Source organism: Pelodiscus sinensis, chromosome 6, assembly GCF_049634645.1.
Source record: "Pelodiscus sinensis isolate JC-2024 chromosome 6, ASM4963464v1, whole genome shotgun sequence".
NCBI classification, from domain to species: domain Eukaryota; kingdom Metazoa; phylum Chordata; order Testudines; family Trionychidae; genus Pelodiscus; species Pelodiscus sinensis.
The window spans coordinates 58,577,552-58,603,855 of NC_134716.1; the positions used below are offsets into that span (position 1 = coordinate 58,577,552).

General features: G+C 39.6%; 1 protein-coding gene across 4 annotated transcripts in view; it reads left to right on the plus strand.

The window, feature by feature from the left end:
* The window catches only part of SEMA6A (semaphorin 6A), a 165,978-nt gene extending 144,987 nt beyond the window's left edge, over positions 1–20,991 (plus strand). For all 4 annotated transcript variants that reach the window (XM_006134487.3, XM_006134489.3, XM_006134488.3 and 1 more), the window contains one exon: positions 16,947–20,991. In XM_006134487.3, the coding sequence (XP_006134549.1) occupies positions 16,947–18,136 (1,190 nt within the window). In that variant the 3' untranslated portion in view covers positions 18,137–20,991. The remainder of the gene's footprint in view (positions 1–16,946) is intronic.
* The last annotated feature ends 5,313 nt before the right edge of the window (positions 20,992–26,304 follow it).

A 26,304-nucleotide genomic window follows, 5' to 3' on the forward strand; every position in this document is an offset into this window, starting at 1 on the left:
AGCTCAAATGGAAACGCGACTCAACAACATTATCACATTTAGGGCACAGGTGGTTCTTTTGTATGCCCAACAATGATTTTTTAAAAAATTTGATAAAGGCCATTGAATGCTTGCAAAAAATATGCCATCTCATTAATGGTTTGCCCATGATACTTACAGTTGTGACTAAAGAAACAACTGGCAGATACTCCCATGTACTCTTACAAAAGGACAAAGATGTAGTAAAATTCCTGCAATTACTGAAGAATAAGTGGTATCATTTGAAGCAGCACTATCAATATGTATGAGAAAGGTGTAAGGGACCTCTCTCCTGGCAACTGTATCAAGTCCAACAGCTTCGGCAACAAGTTCCATAAATCTGTTCTGGAGCTTTAAATGTAGAATACTTCAGTTGTTTTATCCCTCCCTGGACAAGGGAATGTTATCCCTTTCCAGTTTGGAAGTCAGTATAGCTACTCTCCTGCAGGGTAAACAGTCAGACTAGTATCATTCACATCAATTAATATAATAATAAAATACTGGTAAAAGTGTCTTTTAAAAAGACATAAGCTACCTCTACCCCTATTAATTCATACTGATGATTCTGGCTTATAAGTACAGGTGTGGCCACAAGTCACAATATTTGATAAACAATAAACAGCATTCGTCACATCAAACTAACAAACATTGTAGCATTAGCGGCCCTAGCATTACATAGTCCCATAGAACCAATCTGTTTGTAGTACTGGCAAAATCTAATCGCTAACATCATTTTACAGCCTCCATCATGTTCTTCCTGTGTATTCTTTATTCAAATAACATTCAATCAGAGTCTCTCAAAGAGGGGCACAATGCAAGTGTGTCCTCAGTTACGTCTTCAGTATGCGCTCACCATTGAGCAACTCACAGGCTCTACAGAGACTCTTGAGAGCTTTAGGGACTCAGAATCCATAATAAAAAAAATAGCTGTTTTGCAGATAACATCCTTCTTTATCATCACAACACACTAGTCTCCATTCAGTGCCTTAAATAGATCTTGAAAGCCTACAGCAGTCTTTATACTTTTTGCTAAATATGGCCAAGTCAAAGGTGATGTGCTTAGGCACCCAGTCAGCAAGATGCTAATTAATTTTCCATGGCAGTGGTCCTTGGAGGCATTCATATGCCACAGGGTACAGATCTCACCCAATTTAACTAAGCTAATATTGCTAAAGCTGCAAGCCCATGTTAATACTTGACATCAAGACTTTCATAGATGAAATAACTTTGCATTATCTGTGTTTGGCTGAGATAATTTAATAAAAATGAATAGCTTTCCCCAAATGATATATTGTATTACATGTCCCTTGCATACTTCCTCCTACATAGCATTAAAAAGAACTTAATGGAATATGCAGCAATTTTATATGGCAAGAAAAGAGATCAATGAGCAACTTTATTAAGAATATAGCTGTAGGCATATATTATTCACCACCTGATCAGGACAGTGATAGTGACTATGAAATACTAAGGGAGATTAGAGAGGCTATCAAAATAAAAAACTCAATAATAGTAGGGGATTTCAGCTATCCCCATATTGACTGGGTACGTGTCACCTCAGGACAAGATGCAGTGATAAAATTTCTTATACCTTAAATGACTGCTTCTTGGAGCAGCTGGTTCTGAAACCCACAAGGGGAGAGGCTATTCTTGATTTAGTCTTAAGTGGAGCACAGGATCTGGTACAAGAGGTAAATATAACTGGGCCACTTGGAAATAGTGACCATAATGTAATAAAATTTAACAGCCCTGTGGTGGGAAAAACACCTCCACAGCCCAACACTGTGCCATTTAATTTCAGAAAGTGGAACTACGCAAAAATGAAGAGGTTAGTTAAACAGAAATTAAAAGGTACAGTGACAAAAGTAAAATCTCAGTTGCGTGGAAACTTTTCAAAGACACCATAATAGAGGCCCAACTTAAATGTACACCCCAACTTAAAAAACACAGTAAGACAACCAAAAAAGTGCTACTGTGGCTTAACAACCAAGTAAAAAAAAAAGTGACAGATTAAAAGACATCTTTTAAAAAGTAGAAGTCAAATCCTAGTGAGGAAAATAGAAAGGAGCATACGTTTTGTCAAATTAAGTGTAAAAATATAGTAAGAAAAGCCAGAAAGGAGTTTGAAAAACAGCTAGCCAAAAATTCAAAAAGAGATAGCAAAATTTTTTTTAAGTACACAGAAGCAGGAAGTCTTCTAAACAGCCAGGGGGGCCCTTGGACAATCGAGATGCTAACGGAGCACTAAAAAATTATATACAGGCAGTCCCCGGGTTACGTACAAGATAGGGACTATAGGTTTGTTCTTAAGTTGAATTTGTATGTAAGTCGGAACTGGCTCCAGATTCAGCTGCTGCCACTGAAACTGACCAGGGGCTGACTACAGGAAGCCAGAGGCAGAGTTGCTCTGCCCCCAGCTTCCTGGAATCAGCCTGATCAGCTGCTGAATCTGGAGTTTCAACAACTGCTGAATCTGGAGCCTGGGACAGAACAGCTGGGGCGCTGCCCAGTAGGTTCCCACAGGACCAACCCAGCAGCACCCCAGCTGCTCTACCCGAGGCATCCCCCAACAAAAGCCTGGTCTGCTGGGGGGGCACATTAGCTGTGCCCCCTTCCCCCCAGCAGACCAGGGAGACCCGAGCAAAGCCGCACAGGCGGAGGGACCCCGCTGCCCGTGCGGCTTTGCTCCTGTCTCCTTGGGGTGCTGGGGGGGTCCAGAGGCTTTGCTGGACCCCCCCCCCCCAGCAGACCAGAGGAACAGGAGCAAAGCTGCCCAGGCGGCGGGGGTCCCGCTGCCTGGGTAGCTTTGCTCCCGGACAAACGAGCAAAGCCGCCCAGGCGGCGGCTTTGCTCGGGTGTCCCTGGTCTGCTGGGGGGCTCCAGCGGCTTTGCTGGACCCCCCCAGCAGACCAGGGAGACCAGGAGAAGCTTTTCTCGCCCCAGCTTTTCTCTCCGGGGCAAGAAAAGCCTCGTTCGTAAGTGCGGATCCAACATAAGTCGGATCCGTGTAAGTCAGGGACTGCCTGTATTCATTGCGGAGAAACTAAATGAATTCTTTGCTTCAGTCTTCATGGCTGAGGATATTGAGGAGATTCCCAAATGTGAGTCATTCTTTTTAGGTGACAAATCTGAGGAATTAACCCAGATTGAAGTGGTGTTAGAGAACGTTTTGGAACAAATTGATAAACTTAACAGTAACAAGTCACCGGGCACAGATGGCATTCACCTAATATTCTGAAAGAATTCAAATGTTAAATTGCGGAACTATTAACTATGGTTTGTAAACTATCCTTTAAATCAGCTTCTATACCTTATGGCTACGTCTACACTGGCCCCTTTTCCGGAAGGGGCATGTAAATTTCAGCAGTCGTCGTAGGGAAATCCGCGGGGGATTTAAATATCCCCCGCGGCATTTAAATAAAAATGTCCGCCGCTTTTTTCCGGCTTTTAAAAAAGCCGGAAAAGAGCGTCTAGACTGGCCCCGATCCTCCGGAAAAAGTGCCCTTTTCCGGAGGCTCTTATTCCTACTTCAAAGGTAGGAATAAGAGCCTCCGGAAAAGGGCACTTTTTCCGGAGGATCGGGGCCAGTCTAGACGCTCTTTTCCGGCTTTTTTAAAAGCCGGAAAAAAGCGGCGGACATTTTTATTTAAATGCCGCGGGGGATATTTAAATCCCCCGCGGATTTCCCTACGACGACTGCTGAAATTTACATGCCCCTTCCGGAAAAGGGGCCAGTGTAGACGTAGCCAGCGACTAGAATATAGCTAACGTGACACCAATATTTATAAAGGGCTCTAGAGGTGATCCTAGCAATTACAAACCAGTAAGTCTAACAACAGTACCAGGCAAATTAGTTAAAAATATAGTAAAGAATAAAATTGTCAGACACAGCGATGAACATAATTTGTTGGGGGAAAGTCAACGTGGTTTCTGTAACGGGAAATCATGCCTTACTATTTTACTAGAGTTCTTTGAGGGGGTCAACAAACGTGGACAAGGGGGATCCAGTGGATGGATATAATATACTTAGATTTCCAGAAAGCCTTTGACAAGGCCCCTGACCAAAGTCTCTTCAGTAAAATAAGTTGTCATGGGAGAAGAGGGAATGTTCTTTCATGAATTGATTTCTGGTTAAAATACAAGAAATAAAGAGCAGGAATAAATGGTAAGTTTTCAGAGTGGAAAGAGGTAACTAGTGGCGTCCCCCTAGGGTCTGTCCTGTGACCAATCTAATAAACTTATTTACAAATGATCTAGAGAAAGGGACAAACAGTGACGTGGCAAAATTTGCAGACGATACCAAACTGCTCAAGATAGTTAAGATCAAAGCAGACTGTGAAAAGCTTCAAAAAGATCTCACCAAATTAAGTGATTGGGCAACAAAATGGCAAATAAAAGTTAATGTTGATAAATGCAAAGTAATGCACATTAAAAAAAATAATCTCAACTTATGTACAACATGATGGGGACTAATTTAACTACTCAAGAGAGAGATCTTGGAGTCACTGTGGATAGTTCTCTGAAAACATCCATTCAGTGTACAGCAGCAGTCAAAAAAGCAAATAATTAAAAATGGGATCGAGGCAATAAGATCTTTTCTGTCTTATTCTCTACATAAAATCATGGTACGCCCACATCTTGAATACTCTGTACAGATGTGGTCGCCTCATCTCAAAAAAGATACATTGGCATGGGAAAAGATTCAGGAAAGGGCAACAAAAGTCATCAGGGGTTTGGAATGGGTCCCGTATGAAGAGAGATTAAAAAGACTTGGACTTTTGAGCTTAGAAAAGGGGGGATAGGATAGAAGTCTATAAAATCATGGTGGGTGTGGAAAAAGTGAATAAGGAAAAGTTATTTACTTATTCTTACAACATAAGATTTAGGGGTCACTAAATGAAATTAATAAGCAGCCGGTTTCAAAGAAACAAAAGTGAGTTTTTCTTCACTCAGTGCACAGTCAACCTGTGGAACTCCTTGCCAGAGGATGTTGTGAAGACTAGGACTTTATCAGGGTTCAAAAAAGAGCTAGATATATTCATGGAGGTTAGGTCCATCAATGTCTATTAGCCAGGATGGGTAGGAATGGTGTCCCTAGCCTCTGTTTATCTGGAAATGAGTGACAGGAGAGGGATCACGTGAGGACTACCTGTTGTGTTCCCTCCCTCTGGGGCATATTGTATTGGCCACTGTTGATAGACAGGATACTGGGCTAGGTGGACCTTTGGTCTGACCCAGTATGGCTGTTATTATGGAAGCTCCCAAGAAAAAAAAAAACTCTCCATTGAAAATTCTATAACAGTAGATCCTAAGGAACATGCTACAAATATGCAAAAAGTCAACTAAGTACCTTGCTATAACACCATCATTCTCATTGATTTGAAATCCAAAAAGGAAAATTTGAAATGGAGCCTGAAATGAATTAGAATGCAGGGAAGCTGTATGTGGATGAAGATTGAGTGCATACTGCATATAACAGAGTCTGGAGACCAGGGACTGGAGAGGAGGCCATAGACAAGTAAAGAGCAAGAGTCAAGTTGAGAGGCGTGAAAGGCATAGCTTTTCATTAGAAGTACAGTTAGATAGTGACCTATAGTGATGAAAAGAGAATTGGAAATGGGTGATCTAGGAAAATTAAGAATCAACATTATAATCAATAGAAAGCAAAAATGTCAGACTCATGGAGTAGGATCAAGAACATCAAGTTGTGTTTGTGTTTGGGACTCTTGCCAGCAGAAATATTGTTCTTCTTGAAGCATTTGCTAAAATAATGCTGGATCAAAGGCAAAAGTTACCTGATAAGGCAGCTAGAGGGTGTGAAGTCTCTGAAAGTATTAAAAGATATAAGTAAGCAATTATCATCAGGATAAATATGGTGGATAAGTTTAAAGGTAGTGAGAATGTGAATGAGAGGGTGACAGTAGAAATATGCAGAGGACCAGGAATTTGACTTTATGGAGTTTCATAGGTGGAAGAGTTTCAGTGTGCCACCAGCACAGTTGGAGAGCAAAGTTGGAGATAGATGAGAGTAATACCATGACAGGATATCCAACAGAGAAAATGTTCAGTTACATACCTGTACTGTACATGCCTAAGAGACACAGAATGCACTTGTAATGCTCTCTGTTACTCCACTCTTTAGAGTTACTCCCAATTTGAATTGGTATAACTGAGAATAGAAATCAGCTTCTGGTCTTCTATTTTTGAGGTGGAAATGGAAGCAGAGGTATAAAGGCGTCTGCCTGTAGCAGGGACATTGCCTCAAATTCAAAATGATTTAACACTCACTGAATGTATTCAAGGTCATACTAAAACTAGGAAGTGCAATAAGGGCAGAAAAATAACAAGCACAATATCACCTATAAACCAACTATTTTTTCCTCTCTACCTGTTTGTTTCAGTCCCCCAATTATTTCTAAGCCACAGTCATCCAATCTTCCTTTTTACTGAACAATAGCTAGGAAAATATGTTTTTATTCATATCTTTAGAGTAAAGCTTTAGAGTAAAGCTTTGAGACCAGATATTTTACCATTAATGTAGAAGTAACTAAAATTTCAACAACTGTATTTGCTTTTTATCGCCAACTACGTGATAAATATTGTGATTTTAATAATATGATGGATTCACAGAAGTCTCACCGATTTTCAAATAGTTTCCTCCTGTAATAGTTCAGCTGAAGTCACTAGGACAATTCCCATGAGCAAAGGGCTGCTTGCTTGCATGAGTAAAGGTTGCAGGATCAGTCATTTAGTTCTTTGACAGCTTAATAGCACTTTTGATGGACCTCAGAGGATATGATGTACAGGGCATACTCTTATTAATTAAACATCTGGGTATTCAACAGATACTTCATTAATTAGTTCAGCTGTGCCCTCTTCATTCACACTAGTAGCTTACTTTCATGTTTTGTCTTGAGAAGAAGAAATGATTTATGTTTTTGGGACACACACATGATGATGAAAAATTAACCCTGATTTTTCCTCAAGTGTGCTAGTCAGAGAAGCTTCCAGTTTCACAGAGCCATGCAAAGCTGCTTAAATTGACACTTAGCAAACTTGAGTTTTCCCCACTGTGCAGAGAGGTCATAGATCAGACTAGGCTGTATGGAAAGAGAAGAAGCACCAGAGAATTTGTCAATGACGGCTTCTCTTTTTTTGACACTGCACATAAGAACTGCCTCGGGAACGGCACAAGGCTGCCCGGAATACATAATGCCTACTGCTGCCTTCAGAGGAAAAAAAACCTCAATTTGTTCTGTGCCAGGAGAGAAGTAAGATGCAGTGAAATGGGAACAGCTAAGATGAGCGATGCATATTGCAGGCTACAACAATTACTCTGGAGCACTGAAATCATACATATTCACATGAGCATATGTAAATCTAGTTCAACCCAGCTGTGAGATGATCCCCTGAAGTAAACTAATAAAAAGCAGCTAACTATGTTTAAGATCTCAAGCACTATCAAAAGATCCTAAAATGTGTAGAGATTCTTTTAAATCAGAAGAAATGTAAAAGATTTTAAAGAGGCTTTCCTTTTGAAAACACAAGGCAGCCTAAACTTTCAGAGAAAAAACTACTAAGGAATTAATTTTCTTTGACATTTGGATTTTATTATATAGCTTGTTGTATTCTCTGCAAACTCACATGTTTTATTTTTTCCATAAGAAACACAATTGTTATGCCTTTTCTTATCACACACAAATCTTACCTTTGTTCATTGTGAAGGGTGAAAGGGGAGAAACAAGTACTCTAATGAAATCAGTAAAGTTTACAATGAACAGCCACTGAATACCATTTGTCATTGGGGGAAATACAGTCAGGCAGCTTCTACTGCAGGGACTTGCCTTACGTCTAACCTTTGGGACAAATTAAAGCATGCAGATTTCAGAGCTGCAGTATCTATCATGCCTAAATAATAGATGCAGTGGAATATGCACTTTGAACCTAACATCATGTTTAAAAAAAATCAATACTTTAGTTCATTTATGGAGGCACCACTCAAAAACATAATAAAAAAAATCCAGTTCTTTGATTTCAGTGGAAGGTTTGCCTGAATAAGAACTACAGGATTGGGCCTTTCATAACTACATTACATGCTTTTTAAGAGAAATTATTTATACAAATATTTATCCTTGATACTGTATCTTCAGTGATATACAGTCAGTAGATCCAACTCATGCTTTAGGATTTATGTAGCTAATATAATGCACACTAAAAGTAGATTGTATGCCTCTCATTGAACTAAAGACTTTACATTGACATCACTCCTAAAGAAGTTTTTTTAGGTCAACATACCAGCTGTCTGACCTGGGACCTTTAGAAAGCTCCTCAGGGAGAGGTTTCTTTACATTTGACCCTTACATTAGATTTGTTTTCTTCTCTATATAAGCAGACATGCATGTGCAGCTTCTCTTCTTGTAGGACACAATCACCTTTTTTTATAGAGAGGCTGAAAGTCATTCATCAGGAGGAGGAGGGGCAATTTAATTTGGATCTATTGGAAGAAGGAACAAAACACCTTCAAAAACCAGTAGATAAGTCCTTCTTGGATAGAATTAGGGATCAGAAATCACTGACTCATTTATGTTTGATCAGGAACTCTGGTGCTTTTCAGGTTGTACTGCGTGTTATTAAAAATACATAGTCACTGGATTTTTTTCACAGTTTTGTGGTCCTTTCTGATTGTGGAATCTACACATCAATGAAATATAGCTCTTCTCATCGTTGTTTATAAAACTCTCTTGGAAAATTTATAACTGCAAACTAACCTCATTTTTCCCTCTAGCATGTGTGCACACTGTTTTGATATTGCAGAAATTCCTCAAATTCTGAGCTGCTGGTATAGATTGTTCAAAGACAGAAAAACTCAGTCACATGAAAATTACATTTGCAAAGCTTATGGAAAATAAGGCAGTGGTCCCCATTAAAAATGTATCCTTTGCCAGTAGTTTTAACAAGAGTGTTTTAACTGTTGGCCAATAGTGACATTTTAAATGGTAAGATGGGCAGGCCCCGAAGAATGGCTACTGGGTAAAACCACAATGGGCCAGTAGAACAGGAGTAGGAGGTGGGAAGTACATTTCTTACTTGTTTCTATGACCCAGGAATCCTGCCAGAGTGGGCTGCATGACCTTGAAAATGCTCCTTCAAGCAAAGAAAATTTTCAAAGACCATGGATATTCCTGTGTCTGCCATCAGCTCTGATTTGGTTGTGCAGTTCAACTTCAGCTAATTCTTTTCTGTCATATCTATTTAGAGAAATGAAAAAAAAAGCTTTTCAGACCTGAAATAGAATTTATCAGTACATGAATGTATGTAAGTACAGCACTAACGCTTGAATGCACATATTGAAACCCCATTTTCAATCCAAAATTTATATTTTAAAGCCTATAAACACAAACATTCATAATGAACCAATACCACCACCTTCTGCAGTGCTAATTAAGTCTAATGCAGCACGAGAAGCACAAACGATAAACAAAAAGCTGATGGTAAAGAAAAATGTGAACAGCAGGTTTTCCTCTTTATTCAGGCTCACCTTGCTCAACATGATCAAGTGATTTGAAAGGTGGGGGAGGAATGGATGTGGGCTGAATCCCATTCAACCACGGAGCATATCATGTCAAGATGTGCAGCTCAAAATAGCTTCAATGTGTACAACTCATTTGCTGCCCCTTTGCCATGATGCAGTTAGTCACTGGAACATTATACTCAGTAGTTTCCCTTCATCCCTGCCAAAATATCATATATCAAATACCATTTCGAAGTTCCTTTTCCATGTATGCCATTGCCACTGGTTAGGGTTAGTACTTTGCCATCTGGTCCACATTATATTGGAAAACATAAAGATGATAGCTTCCTGCTGAGAAAACCACAGAGCACTCTCATTTCACTTTTGGTGTGGTCATCCTGTTTGTCCTGCTCAGAATATAGAGATGTCTTTTAACACTGAGTACAGCTATCAAGGGTATTGAAATGAAATTGTCTGTGTTGACAGGTAACGCGTGTTCTAGTGAAGCAGATTCTGCCTTGCATTTCACATGTGACCTCCACTGGCTTCAGTGACATTACATGTGAGGCAATGAGGTCAGAAGTCAGTCCCTTGTATTTCTGGAATGGTTTTTCAATAAGTCATTCAAATCAGAAAAAACGAGTTGGTTCATTTTCATTCACCAAAGCAGTGGTGATGAGTACACTGAAATTTCAGAATTGCCTTCACCAAAAAACAAACTCCAGAATCTATTTTTAGACAACTCTGACTCTAGGGCTTTTCTTGATGTTTTGCCATCTTTAGCTGTGATCGCAGACAAGACAAACAAACTCGAGATTGTATATGGGAGACTTTTTTGTCTTTTTTGACTAGATGTAATAAAAAAGAATACAGAGAGTTTTTGTTGGCTCTATGGTCACTGGGTCTGCGCTCCACAGATGCCTATTAATCACTTCACTATGGAGACAGACACATCCATCATATCATAACAGCCTTGAAACAAGAAGGCTGGCGAACTGATAGCAAGCCCTCGGCTTCCCCCACAAAAAGGGAGAACCATCACATTTTACATTATTTCTTGGGCTTTCCTTGTTCCAAATTATGATTTGGCTTTGGTTCTTAGTACTGTACAACAAAATTGAACAGTCTGATTTATGACACTGATTGTTTCTTAAGAGGTGTTTCTATTGATTTCGGTGGGATCAAGTCCTTGAAACACAGCTTAGCAATGGTAGTTTATGTGTTCTTTTGTATAATGTAGAAGACTTGTTAATTAGGTTTCAGAAGACACAGGTTTCCAGAGCCCAAGGTCACACAATACAACTACTGTTTAGTCTTGAAGATATTAGACCTATGGATAATTATTATCACACCTGTAATTATACTAGTGCAGATAAAGAATTTTATTTCATCTACACTTTGTCCATCCCTCATTTCAGAGCTGAACTATTTTGATGTTTATGAAACGTTTTTTTTTCAATCCCTATCAAAAATCATCCATTCACTAACTACCTTTATAGCATGTTCTCTTGTGGGGGTGAAGATGGGCCACAATTCCTGTTTCTATCCTCCCAACCCTGGGTGTCTCGAATGCAATTTGCTATCATGGTGAAGCATACAGAACCAAGATATCCTTCTGATAGATCTCTAAAGCTCACCTCTTCACATTTAAATGGCACTTTGGGGGGTTCCTCATAATTTATGCATGATTGTATATACAGTAGAATGCTAAATCCCTGAGAATGAGAGATCACTCCCTAGTCATTATATAAGGAGCACCAATGGAAAAGTAAAAAGAGATGATCTTGCATGCTCAAAGATTTTACAGTCTCAAAGTCCTGGGCATAAATTCTGAGAATTCACTAAATTCTTTTACGTATTTTAAATTAGTAAGATCAACAGGCCTCAAAAATGTATACCAGAGACAATTGCACTGGCTAAGGGGAAGTGGAAAAACTTTAAAAACAATTAACAGTCTTGCAGCACCTTAAAGACTAACAAAACATGTAGATGGTATGCTGAGCTTTAGTGGGCACAACCAACTTCTTCAGATGAATGGAGCATTACAAGCCCAGATCCAAGAATAAATAAGGGAAAGGGGGAGAAAGGGAAGTGGAAGTGGTTCCTTTAAACAAGAGGAGGAGAAGGAAAAGACCAGGATGTTTAATATCTCCATAAAGCAGAACACCCCCCAAAAAAGTGGGACATCAGATGACTAAACTGCCCCTCAGTCTCTCAAGAGGATAGTACAGCTGTTAAGAAAAAGCAGAGCAAAGGCTTGTTATGGAAAAGAGGATATATTAGGGAAGTAGAGGGCTAAGATGGCTCAAGGATCCCAAGAGGTTTTTTAAGTATCAACACGATTAGATTATTAGTTACATGCAAGTCCTGATCCCTAGAGGTGCTGAGCACTCATATCTTCAAACATGTTCTCTGAAGCTTTCTGCGGTTTACCTCCACCATTATCCAGCATACTTTCTCCTAAGATTTATTTGCATCTATTCTGTAAATAACACAAACCTGTCCAGGGAATGGTTTGTTGTCATTTATGGCGATCAACCTTCATATACTACATGAAAATTGTATGAATGTTTGAAGGATGTGCTTGTGAGTATACCTGAAGATAAAGTTGAGTTTGAAACAAAAGAAAACCCCTTCTAATGCACTAATAACCACATAAAATATAATAATCAATCAATAGTCATATTTAGAAAGTTTTAATCAATGAAGACCTACTCAGCTGATTTTAAAAGTAGCAAATAATGTTTTGTATAGGACATCTGTTATGGTATTATACAATTAGCAAAACTCATGGCCAGAACATTTTCTAATCTTGTTTTTTAAAAAACCCTCAATAACTAAGTATACCACCACATTATGTTATTACTAGGTTTTTAAATAAAACAAGGATTCAAGCCTTTTCAGTGCCATGAACTCATTACAGTTTTTTGGCTGTTTGTCTAAAGGTATAGCTTGGATGATGATTTGAACCCCTTATATGCTCCAAATTTTCAAGAGTTTAGGTTCTATATTTTTGTCCATTGGTCTGCCTATGTTACTACTTTGAATGATTACTGTTCATAAATGCCCTGATAATTGCCATTCTCTCAACAGCCACTGGACAAGGACTGCATGGGCAGCAGCAGGGCCTGCTCCCATTCCGCAGCCAATGTCTTTCTACTAGAGCAATTGTAGCTTAGCATCAGGAGATAGTTTAGACTCATTCAGTCAGTCCTTGTCTCTTGGGACTGCTGCCAATGGTGCTAAATACTTGAGATGTGCATTGGTAATGGATTGAAATCATCTCCTCATTCCAGATATGGTTTTGGTAAGGTTATCTCATAATAACAGGATGCTAAACAGCCCTAGCCACTACTTTTTAGTGCATTTTACTTTATCTGTGCCCTGAAATGCATTTAATTGGTAGTCAAATCCTGCCCACTTTAAATCATATGATTAAATCTGACATTGTTGGGATTACTCAAGTAAGGAAGGTCAGTTGGATTTGACCTATGATCAATATAACTCATTAACACAACATTGCAGCCATACAAGCCACACATATCTAGAGCAAAGCTACAGAAACTGACATGTGGCTCTCTTATGACTAAGTTTTCTTTTAGGCTGTGTCTAGACTAGCAAGTTTTTCCACAAAATCATCTGATTTTGCGGAAAAACTTGCCAGCTGTCTACACTGGCCGCTTGAATTTCCGGAAAAGCACTGATGATCTCATGTAAGATCGTCAGTGATTTTCCGGAAATACTGTGCTGCTCCCGTTTGGGCAAAAGTCTTTCTCTGAAAGACTTTTGCGCAAAAGGGCCACTGTAAACAGCACAGTAGTGTTCTCTGCAAAAAAGCCTCGATCGCAAAAATGGCGATCGGGACTTTTTTGCGGAAAACCGCGTCTAGATTGGCCACGGACGCTTTTCCGCAAAAAGTGCTTTTGCGGAAAAGCATCCTGCCAATCTAGACGTGCTTTTCCGAAAATGCTTTTAATGGAAAACTTTTCCGTTAAAAGCATTTTTGGAAAATCATGCCTGTGTAGACGTAGCCTTAGAGTTTATTAAAGTTTGAGCAGAATATAGAGCTCATGAAAGTGAAGCTCAAATGGCACTGGCTCAAGTCAGGTTGCTGCAGGGTTCCTGATTAATTTCTGCCAGTGAAGAAAAAACTCTGACCTCCAGCACCATTACTACTCAGCTACAGCTCTCAAAAGCACATATGGACACTCATTCCAAACTGTCACATAGTTTTGTAATGCAAGCTGTAATGATTCAGCATCCATTTGAAATATGTTAGTGATAGCAGGGTCCCATACAGTTTTCAGATACACTAGCAAGGGCTCACTATGTCACAGTGTCCCAAGTTTCTACCAATCCAAACAGTATCAAAATTGTCATATCAATGGAAGAATTTGAAACAATCATTTAATCTTTATTGAATCTATTTATTCCATTTTCTTACTCAGGCAAACTCAGGTGAAAGAAGCCGTAAATCAATATCAGGTTTTAACTTGAGCTGATAAAAGCAAGAAAATGTAGGTTATGGGCCCAGTTGCTTTGTGTCCCAAGTTCCAGTGGTCTGATCTGGATGAGGCACCTGTCAAATTGGATCCTCAGGGGCTGAAGGCAACCTTAACTCATCTCATAGTGCCTACCAGCATATATGTGTATGTAACCTAATATATTTATGACCAGTTTTGCAACACCAAAGCAATACATTGCATTTAAAATACTTTCCAATTCTGAGCCTCCTTCTGAGGAGATGAATGCACTTTATAAATATAAATGAATTTGGCCAGATACACCCTTTTCGGGTAAGTAAATATCCACTTTTTACAGTAGAGGAAATGAACCCCAGAGAGTATAAGGTCAAGTCTAAACTTTCAAAATTACTAAATTTGACTTAAGAACTCCCAATTTAACAAATTCGAACTAGCATGTCCTCACTATGGGGAAGCATCAAAATTAGTCTGAGGCAGGGTCCATTAATGTGGATGCACTACCTCAGACTTAAAGCCCCAAGAAGAACCCTGGGAAGCTGCGGGAGGTCTCCTGGAGACCAATAAGTTCATATTAGTAGCACCAGAGCATCTACAGTATTTTGAAATTACTATTTTGGAATTAGTATTACTCCTCGTGAAAAGGAAAAGTACAGAGTTCGAATTCCATGGCCCGTTATTTTGAAATAATGGGGTTGGTAGCATGGACGCACCACTTATACATTTGAACTTGGGAGGGTTATTTCAGAATAAGGTCCTAGTGTAGACCAGGGCTAATTGATTTGTCCACAATCACAACAGGAAAGGTGCAACAGAACAAGGAATAGAAGCCAGATGTCCTCATTTCAAATCCCATGCCTTAATACTAGCCCATGCTTCCTCTTAAGTAAGGTTCAAAAGGATTTGCATTTTGGCTAAAACTTTTAACGCTAAACTTTCATTCTATTGTTGTTCTAAGCTCAACTATCAGGCCAGATTCTACCATATTCACATTAAGTAATCACATTAAGTTATGGAGAAAGGGTGGTAAAATCTGCCCCTTAAAAAGCTTCCGGGGCTTCTTTCATTTAATTTAAAAATAGTTTCTTTTTGCACATTGTTTTCCCTTTGGGAATTACTTCCATGTTCTTTTATTACTAAGGACATCCACATGAATTCAGGATATTTGTTTCTTAAGGGATAACAGCCCTCTACTTTTTTGTTCCTCACTTGAAATCGTAATCCTCTGTCACAACAGTAATTTCCATGGCAACCAATTGTGATGTCACAAACAGGAGATTCTGATTTCAAGAGCAGTTCAGCTTTTAAAAATCCTGGTTTGTATTCAAATATCATTTGTCCACTTACACACACTAATTAAAATGGGGATAATTTAAGTATAAAACTAGAATTGTGTCTAGACAGAGTGATTATCGAAGCTTTATATGAGTCAACAGCAGCATTTCAATGGTATCCTGAAATTGTTCTCTGGATAGGGTTTTTTGTGGGGGGGGGTTGTTTGTTTTTTTGCACTTGGTTCTAATTTGGACCATAGCTATCCGCCTACCAAATACATAAAACCTGTTGATTTATGACATGAAAGATTGGTATCTTCACAAAGTCTTGTGAGGCCCTTTGAGGTACATTTTCTCTCGCTCATAATAAGAACATTGTTTATGTTTCCTCGGAGTATGCTTTTAATGCACTTGCATTTGCATGCTCTCAGGGAGAAGAGAATGGGGTATTTGAGATTCTTTTTTTAAACTACTTTGTCAGGCACTTATGATCTGACAGTTGTGACTCCTTCTCACTTAGCATTAAAAAAACCAACTGGCTCCACACTTGCATTTGATTAGCGTATGCAGGCTTGGTGCACAACTAAGTAGGGAAAGGAAAAGCAATGCTCTTTAGATATCTTGGTTAATGTTCTGTAAGATTGTTGACTGATTCAGTCACATCATTTTTATTAGGCTAAGGATATTAACTCTGCTGAAGAAGCCAACAATGACAGCAAACTTTAGCAGCAAAAATAAGACCTGACATCTCTAAGTACAGTGTAATGCCATAAAATGGTCGTGTGTGTGTGTGTACGTGTTCACTTTTTACCAGGACAGCAGAGTATACAGCATATTTACCTGTTCAGAACAAGAGAGATTTAAAAAAAATTAGCAATGACACTCTTAAAATCTAGAGGGTATTTTTCAACTTATTCTGTCTCAATGTATTTCAGTGTTGGCCTCACACTCTGTCTCTATGACATCCCAGCTGCAGTCCAAACATATGACACTGGCTTCCAAGCCTTGTGACAAAGACAACAAATAAATAGCACGGCAGAAAGCTTGAAAGGATTTGAGAATGATTTATGTAACGTACATAAAGCTTCTGACTCCTCAGCTTTTTCAGTGTCAGTAATTTACAGAAATAAAATATGAAATAACATAAAGTGGGGGAGAGATTGTTTTGACGAGTGGGTGAAGAAATATGTGCTATTTCTCAGCCTGAGAAACAACCTTATCTAAAAACCCTGGGGGAAATCTCAGCCCTGCTCAAGTCAATGGGAGTTTTGCAATTAACTTCAATAGGCCCCGGATTTCATTTCCTGGTCTAAATACCATGGAATTTCAGAACTTGTTCTGAAAGCTGATCTCAGATATAGACCAAATTCAGCAAATGGGCTTCTCTTTGTAAAGAATGAATTTATACCCTGAACACACCTCTTCCCTCCCCCTCCCCTCAACTCTTAATTGTTCAAGCCTAACTCTGAATTCAACAGCGTAAGCGCAACTTTGCTCAAAGCAAGGTCAGCCAACAGGTACAGTATGGATGTGCATTTGGGATAGTTAATGAAAAGCTGAGCACAAATAAAATCCCCAGTTAATGCCTTTGAATGGACTAGATACAATAAGAAGCTTTTCCTGTTAGTTATTTTGCTTATGACTGTATGATGTTTGTTGCAGGAGTGATTCGTGAGAGCTATCTCAAAGGCCACGATCAGCTGGTGCCGGTCACCCTCCTGGCTATTGCAGTCATTCTTGCTTTTGTCATGGGGGCTGTCTTCTCGGGAATCATAGTTTACTGCATCTGTGACCATCGCCGCAGAGACGTGGCTGTTGTCCAGAGGAAGGAGAAGGAGCTGTCCCACTCCCGCCGTGGCTCCATGAGTAGTGTTACCAAGCTAAGCGGTCTCTTTGGGGACACACAGTCCAAGGAGCCAAAACCAGAAGCTATTCTCACACCTTTGATGCACAATGGCAAACTTGCTACCCCGGGCAGCACTGCCAAAATGCTAATCAAGGCTGACCAGCACCATCTGGACTTGGCTGCTCTGCCAACCCCTGAGTCTACCCCAACCCTGCAACAGAAAAGGAAGCCCAGCCGTGGCAGCAGGGAATGGGAAAGAAACCAGAACCTTATCAATGCCTGCACAAAAGATATCCCCCCAATGGCATCTCCTGTGATTCCAACTGACCTGCCTCTCAGGGCTTCTCCCAGCCATATCCCAAGCGTTGTGGTCTTGCCCATCTCTCAGCAAGGCTATCAGCATGAGTATGTTGATCAGCCAAAAATGAGTGATATGGCGCATATGGCTATGGAGGACCAGAATGCGACACTTGAGTACAAAACCATAAAGGAGCATCTCAGCAGCAAAAGTCCCAACCATGGGGTTAACCTGGTGGAAAATCTGGATAACATGCCACCAAAAGTACCCCAGAGGGAAGCCTCGCTGGGTCCTCCTGGCTCCTCTCTAGCTCAGAGTGGTCTGGGCAAACGATTAGAAATGCATTCCTCTGCTTACAATGTGGACTACAAGAGAAACTACCCTACGAACTCACTCACGAGAAATCATCAGACATCAACCCTCAAAAGAAACAATACTAACTCCTCTAATTCCTCCCACCTCTCTCGAAATCAGAGCTTTGGCAGGGGAGACAACCCTCCGCCTGCCCCACAGAGAGTGGACTCTATACAAGTTCATGCTGCTCAGGCACAGGCTGTGACTGTATCTAGGCAGCCTAGTCTCACCGCGTACAACTCACTGACAAGATCCGGGTTGAAACGCACACCCTCGCTAAAACCGGATGTACCCCCCAAACCTTCCTTTGCCCCGCTTTCGACGTCCATGAAGCCCAATGATGCGTGCACATAATCACAGTGGTGTGGGGGGGACAGATATTAAACCGAGTTTGCCCTTTAAAGCCAGTGTTCTGCAACTGCATCACTAGTTCCACTTGACAAGAAGGCTGTTGTTACACCGAGGATGCGCTGATCCTGCTCTCTGGGAAAAGTGGAATTTTTTTTAAACCAAGCCATCGGATCCATGGTGAAGGTTTGCAACTGCAGGACTCACCCCCACTACCTGACAGTTCTTTACTCAAAACACTAACTTAACATCACAAACGTTGAGCCAAAAGCACACAGGTGAATGATGACTGTGACATTTCACCCCTCTGCCCCATTGCACAGTGCATTCCTGAGCTGGGAAAGAGTGCTCTGAAAGCAAAGCAAATAAAAGAACTTAAAAATTAAATACAAAATAAAAAAAATCATTGATAAAGCTAACTCTGACTTAACAATGGCAGACGTTTATTCTGTGCAGGTACTGTGAAATGCCCATCAGTGTTACAGCCATTTGGTTATAGCAGATAAATGCCACGTTGGGCAAAACTATGTCATAGATTTCTGCTACTCTTCTCTTTTAATGAATAACATGTGACTGTTAACGCAAATAACGCCTATTATTTATTGTTCATCTTTTGTTTTTCCTAAGGAAATGACTTCTGCATATCATCCTATGAGCAGCTCTTCAGAAAAAAAAAATACGTTGAAAATTATACCTATTTAACGTGAAACCCATTAACTGGAGTAATTAAAACTCTTTTATTTTTCCAATAAATTCACTGAGTTAAATAAGTTGGAGCTGGAATTTTGAACTTTGTGTTTGGACTGTTTGCTCTCTAGCTGAAAAAGGGGGAATATTTATTTAAATCTGTTAGTTAATTTGCTGGCTGGGCTTCTGCTCTATGACAGGCAAACAAATAAAATCCCCTGAATTCATAACTCCTAAAGCAACTGTAAAAGGAACTCTTTAAAAACTGCACATTTGTGCACCATTGCTGTCAACATGGCTTTGTCAGTCATTAATACTTTCTGTGAAGGCACCAGCTTGTGATGTGCCATCTCATTTCACCTTGCATGTGAGATGGCAAACAAAATCCACAAACAGTGTGAACTAATTAATATGCCGGCTGTTACCATGCATAAATTATGGTCTTATCACACGGGTTTTTCTTGGGAATACATCTGTGAATAGCCTGTTTTCTTCCACATGTAAATTTGTGCCTTACACCCTCAGTTGTGTATGTTTGTGAGCTGTAGTATGTAAAACCTTCCCCTAAACACACCCTTTGAATAAATGCAAATATTTATTTACTTTCTCTCCACTAAGCCCCATGAAGAATTGGAGTAAAGAAATTCAAAGAATGTAGTGATTACTGTAACACCACCATATCCATCAAGAAACTAGAGTAGTGCTATACCCTTCAATTCAGTTTGACTTTCTAGTTGTGCCAATTCTGCCCTCAGACCACCTCTAAGCTATGCTGGCAGCATAGACACCGTATTGTGGTTGGCAATTTCCTCCCTCTTATACTTTCATATCATTTCAGTATATAGAGAAATGAGTAATGTACTGTTTCCAAGTCTGGTTTATCCACTAGATAGAGACAAGCACTGTGTGTGACTGGCCAGCCACCGGAAGCAAGCACCATCGACACATTCTGCCATGTGCATACCAAGTATATGAAATGAAATGGAAGTAGGATAAGGCAGGCTGGCTCCTGCTGTAACTAAATAACCGCTACAATAAGGCCATCCAGAACAATGCAGCATATAAAACCTTTGGGGAGGGAATTAATTTTGATTTTTTCCTTTCATGTGACTCTGCATGTGGCCTAAGTGTGCCCATGCCCATGTGTAAGGTATTTTATAATGTTTCAGTTATTCATGCACAAAAATAGATTTATTTTTAACCTGTTATAAAAACTCTGTCGACATACTGTAAACAATAAGGGAAGGCCATTTTTGTTTTTTATCTACTGGGCAGTATATTTGAGGAAGTTGTTTTCATTGGGAATTTTATAATTAATTTGTTTTGCAGAGTTTTGGTTTTGTTTCTGAACAATCAAAAAGAGAGTTCAAGTCAGCTAGCGTGTAGATGGTATTTAGAAAGTCTGGATGATCTAGACCAAAGTGTGTAACAAGGGTGCTTGCATGTAATCTTTCATTCCATCACTGCTTTTTTTATTAAACTGACTTGTTCACAATTAGTGAACTATGCAGACTGCTGTAGATAGATCTGTATCCAAAGCAATTTTTTTATTTAAACCCTTTCAGAACAGTATGTAGCAGCAAAGTCTTTTTTTTCTTAAAAAACAAAACAAAAAGTAGCAGTAGAAACTTACAGCCTTCCTCCCTCTACCCCCCCAAACTCCAACCCCTTGAGTACCAAATGTGCAGTGCCCATTGCTATTATTAAGCAAAGCATTCTGACCATGTAAAAATGAATAATCACTGCAACAGCCTTGTACAGAGATATGCCTTTGTAGTATACGTCACATCAGTTACCAGGTTGACCTTGAAATGCTCATTTTGTACTCAGTGGGTCTTCTGTTTTAATCCTTCTACACTGAATCTCCTGGCACCCCTCACTTAGAGGGGTACATAAACCTAAGTGTGCCTTTGCTTTCCACCCTTGATATACACTGGTAGATGCAACAAATTCAGACTCTCATTTGTTGTAAAGTTGTAAAATATTGTGATGTCACTGACTTTTCCTTCATCTCCACATCCCCCTAACATCTGATTCACAACTTAATGTATGTTGTAAAAAAAACAAAACAAAACAAACTAAAAACCCAGAAAGAACGGGGAAAATAAGGGGAAAAGGGAAAGGAAAAAAGCTCTTGATTGCATAAGGTAATAAAACTAGACTGTTCTACCATAGTCTTTGTGTCCTGTTCTTTTGTTTGTGATGATTTGTCTCCTCACTAGAGCTCTAAACTGAGATGTGATGCTGATTGTTTAAAGAAGCTTACAGTAAGAGAGGAAATTGTGGGTTATTTTCTTCCTCTTATGGAAGATGAACTTGACTTTAGCATGAGACACTGGTAATTAAAAATTGAATTACGTATTTGCTCACCCTCTATTCATATTCTGCATTTTTCTTTTTATGGGCTTGTTCATCATCAAATATTTATGGCAGACTTGATAGTTTAACAGAGCAAGGCTGTGATTTTAATCATGCATGGTCCACCAAAAATAGATAATTATACAGATGAGACTTCAGTTCTCTGTTTTATATATGAATAAATGGGGAGGTCACATTTTTTACATGGCAGGCATAAAACTATTAAACTTCATGGGGCATGATTTACAGAATGTTATAACATATTAAACTTTAATTTTGCAAGGAAATACTAAAGAATAAATGAGTTTATTTATCGATTCCTGGGTGTTATTAAATTTACATGCATATTCTACTCCAAATTGTATAACAGAATTCCATAAATCTGGACTACACTTTTTTTTTTAATAGCCATTAAACAAACTTTCCATTACATACTATTTTAACAGTTTTCTAATATGAGTTTACAACAAATGGATGTGAGGGATACACTGTAATAACTGAAGTTAGTCATTGTGCAGGCCATGCACACACTTTCCTAAATAGTTCTTGTAATGCCACTCACTCCTGACCTGCAACATTGTCTAGATAGATCCCCATATATCTACCATTATCTCTCTGCCTCATTTTACATATGGGGCATTGGCCCATAGAATGCTTAAAAATCTGATCCACTATCCATTGAAGTCAATGGGAACATTCTCATTGGCTTCAGTGGGCTTTAAATCATCCTTTAAGTTCACACAAGAAGTCTGTGGCCAAGGCATGAATTCAAGTCTCTTGACCTTTAGGCCAGTGTCTCCCCCACAAAACTATGCTTGCCTATCTCCTGTCAGACCTAGGGTTTTCTTGAACAGAATTTGCCAATCATGCTGAATTTTAGATAGGGCATGGATGCACATTTAATGACGACAAAGGTGAGTCCACCACATTAATTTTTATTTGATCCAACCCTGTGTCTGATTCCACCAGAGGTTGCTTTCCCTCTCTGGGAGCTGAGGTCACTCAGAACTTCTCAAGAAGTGTTCAAAACCTTGCATGATCTATTCCTAGAAGTTCCAAAAAAAAATCAGAGTGCAGAAATGGAAAAGGTCTATAGAGTTCAACATATCCATCTTCTGGTAACGTATGAATATTCTCTCTGCTATGTTTTCTCCAGCTTCGTCTTGAATGTGCCAAATCATTCAAGCTAAATGAGCTCACTAGCAAGAACTTTACCCTAATATTCAATCTAAGGCTTCCCCTTCAGACTATTACTCATGGTTATCGTTTATATTAAATAATGCCTCCTTTAGTGTTTTTCCCTTCGGATACGGTAGCTGTGAATTGTAAGCACATCCTGTCTGGCTACAGGTTAAACTTCTCTAGTCTGGCTCTTTCTGGTCCAGCAACATCTGTGGTCCGGCATGATATTAATTAGCTGGATGGTCACTTTTCATGGATGTTGCCAAGTTTCCCACGGTCCCATAAAGTTTGTTTACAGCCACCAATCTTGGCTCTCAACGTTCTTTGCTGTTATTTAGCTCTGTTTTATTTCTAAATGTCTTCTAAGAGCCCAGTAATCAATGGAAGTGCTGGTAATGCTGCTAGACAATATTCACCTCCAATATTTTGGCAAATTCTCTAGTTTGGCATCAAACCGATCCTGAGAGTGACAGACTAGAGAGGTTCAACCTGTACTTAGCTGGGTTAGACATATTTAACTCTTTTCTCTTCCTCAGTTGTTCCAGCACTTTAATCAGCTCTGCTGTTTTCTCAGCTGCCTCCAGTTGTGAATAGCTTTCCAGCAATGGGACAACATCCAACACTGAACATAAAGTTCTAGGTAGGTTTGCATTAGTCTATATAGGCAGGGAATATTGTCTAGCTAGGTACATACACTATGCCCATCACTGTACTATCCATGTATACCACCCAAAATGGCATTTACCTTTCTGCTCTTGTAACACATTGAAACTCATGTCTAATTTGATGTCCATTGTCACTCCTAAATCCCTTTCAACATTATTGTTTTCCATGTTTCAACTTCCCATTGACATTTTGGATTATTTTCTCAAGACATTAGCATTAGCAGCTATTCCACTTAAATTATTCTAGGATAGCCCTAGTCTCATTAACCTTTGGAGCAGAGTGGGAGGAGGACTGAGCATTCGCTGGCATAGTTTGATATATTTAATTTTCACTTGATGAAAGGTATCAAACAGTATTCCAGAGCTAAGAGAAGAAAAAGAGGAGGCCAGTTGAAAAACCCTGTGCTACCAGGGAAGTTCTCCGACTGAGTATTGCTTAGTTTTTAGACTGCTCATCCCTGAGAACAGAGAACACTTCAGACCCTGGTGAATTTAAGATTAGGAATGAACGACTTCTTTGGGAAGCTCACCCTGCTGTTTTCAGCAGAACAACAGTAATTGCAAACCAAGGTCTTGATCAAGAGCGTGCAAAAGCAGAGACTGTCTGTGGAAGACCATTGGAAGGTTCTGTAAATAATCTGCCTGTAAGAAAAAAGCATCTCTTTCTGGGATAAGGTACTTTTTCTCTCAGTCACCTGTTTTAAAGGCTGTCTCTACAGCAGCGTTAAAAGTCTGTAAAGGCAGTCATTCATCCTGCTAATGTGCTGCAGTAATGGCCTAGTAGAGGAGGAATAAAAGAGGAAGAAAAATGCGCATCATGAAATAAGAGACATTTTTCATTTGCTGTTTAAAAAAAATTGAAGATGTCATTGAAAAAATTAATTAGTGGATATCATATAGCAGAAATTCCTCTGGTTTGGTTGGGTCAAGCAAGAAAGTGTCAGGAGAAAGCAATGGAGCTTTGAGCATTTTAATCAGTTTAATGTCACAGTATCCATCACAATGACCTCATTTAGCATGTTGTTATGTGTGAAAGCTCATTGCAAATCAGCATTAATTTGCATAAATATTTTGCACAAAATCAAACATACTCTCCTAAATGAATTTTAAAAAGTGAATTTTATAGATAAATCCTTGTTCACTGGAGTCATTTTTACAGTGGTTAGCACTTATTGTGAAGGTGGACTGGGGTACTGCTGAGCCCTCTGTCTTTTACCAACCTGGAATCCCTCTCACACTGATGCTACAGCAAACTGCAAGTCCCTGTTGGTCCTGCACTTGTAGAGTCATCCTCAGGCAAGGACACATCCAATTGAGTTACATGAATGCTTTTGCCAGACATTCATGAACCAACAATAGACAAGCTGCAGCCAATTTCCCACAGCTCCCCAGCTTAGGTCCTGGACAGACACCTGGCTAGTGTAAGTTTATTACTAGTCCATTCCTCCCTCAATCTGGAATGGATATGTCACTTTCCCTCCTATAGAGGTTCTTCCAGTTTGCTGGAAAGATCTTTTGCTATAATGTGAGTCAAGCAGTGTCGATTGTCTTATGTGCTCTATCCCAGAATTCTGCAGTTACTTACTTACACACACACACACACACACACACACACACAGCAAAACTGCACATACAATGATAGCCTATACAATTTAACAGAATATCAATGGTAAATGGGTCAAGACTTTTAAAATTAAACCTCACAACGACACACTTTGTAATAAACATTATAATCATATCACCATGGAAAATATGGGGGTGCCAGAATGTTGCTTTGGGATATAGTGTCTCACTCGCCTAAGCTGCTCCACTAAATCAACAGATCTACTTGTATGAGTAAGTGCTCATCATCCAGAGGAGTTGTACTGCCAGGACAATGATGATCAATTCATACAGAGAAGCCTAACCTCACAGCACAGAGTGAGACATCAAAACATTTCTACCTGAGAAAATGCAGGCTTTGTACCATCTCTAGACTCACACCCACTGTAGGCCTATGTCGTGACATAGGAACCTCTAACATTGGCAAGTCCACCAGAGCAGCAGGGTTGCCATCTCCTCTACTGCCAAAAAGGAGCCAACACCACTTGCATCTGGATGACTCTGGTCAGGCAAAAGGTTTAGCTAAGCTGGTTTTGAGATGAAAAGACTCAGTTTTTGTCTAAACTCATACTTTTGCTCAAGGTGGTTGAAATTGCCCCCAGGAGGGAGCCTGAATAGACCATGCACTACAAAAGCCTTGCAGTGGTGATGGTGCAAGCAGAGCAGGCACACCAAGGAGCTTCTGCACCACTGACAGCTTCACCACTGACTTCAGTACGCATAGGGTTAAGCACATCCTGAACTCAGAGTGTCAGAGAGGAATTTTGTGCCAGCTCCAGAGAGTGTGGAACTTAATGGGTAGGTCAGGAGGCACAATGGCCACAACAGCTGGGTGCCACCACAGCTGGGCAAGACCACATGCAAATGAACAGTAGCTTCTATTTCAACCTGAAATGGCAGCTGCAGCGAAGTGCCACTGAAGCTCTGTAGCTTGCCCAAGGGTTGAGGTGATTCTATCCCTGCAAATCCTGCTTTATTCACCCCACAAAAACTATGTGCTCTAGCTTTTAATGGGGAGGAGCAAATTTTATGCAGTGGGAGACAGATCAAAAGGCAAAATGCAATAGAAACCGAAAAGCAAAAGATAACTCCTCCAACCAAAGTGTGTGTCAAAAGAACACATTGTGTTGTGTAACAGTCCTATGCTTCTTGCTGATGAGAATGTCTGTTAATGAGTCTCTCAGTAGTTTTTAGTTTTCTTTTTTTAAAGAATAAAGTTACCTCTATTTCCCAAATAAATGCTAAGACCATTATCATGTGCTTTAAACAGAAAAAGGACAATGTGTTAGACTTATCTGTATGAATAGAAACAGGTAAATAGTCATCCATCCTTCTGACTTTGTAATTTAAACAGTGTAAGTCAGTAGGGAAAAGCTATAATTGGAGTCAAAATAAGTGAGGTGAAAATTGCTAGGTGGCAGTGCCATCTGCATTTCATTTTAATTAGGAAAGCTTATTACCTGTATTTAAAATTTTCTGGTATTCACATTTTCGGCTTTTTCTAACCAACAGTCCAAAGGGATTGTTCCATGTCTAGGTACGTGTGATTACTGATCAGCAAATGAGAGTTACCCTTCAAAATGGTCTGGATAACAGTTAACATGTCTGAAAGTAGGAACAAAAATATGATTACCCAGGATCATTGTCACATCTGCTTAGTGTTTCATGACAAAGTCTATT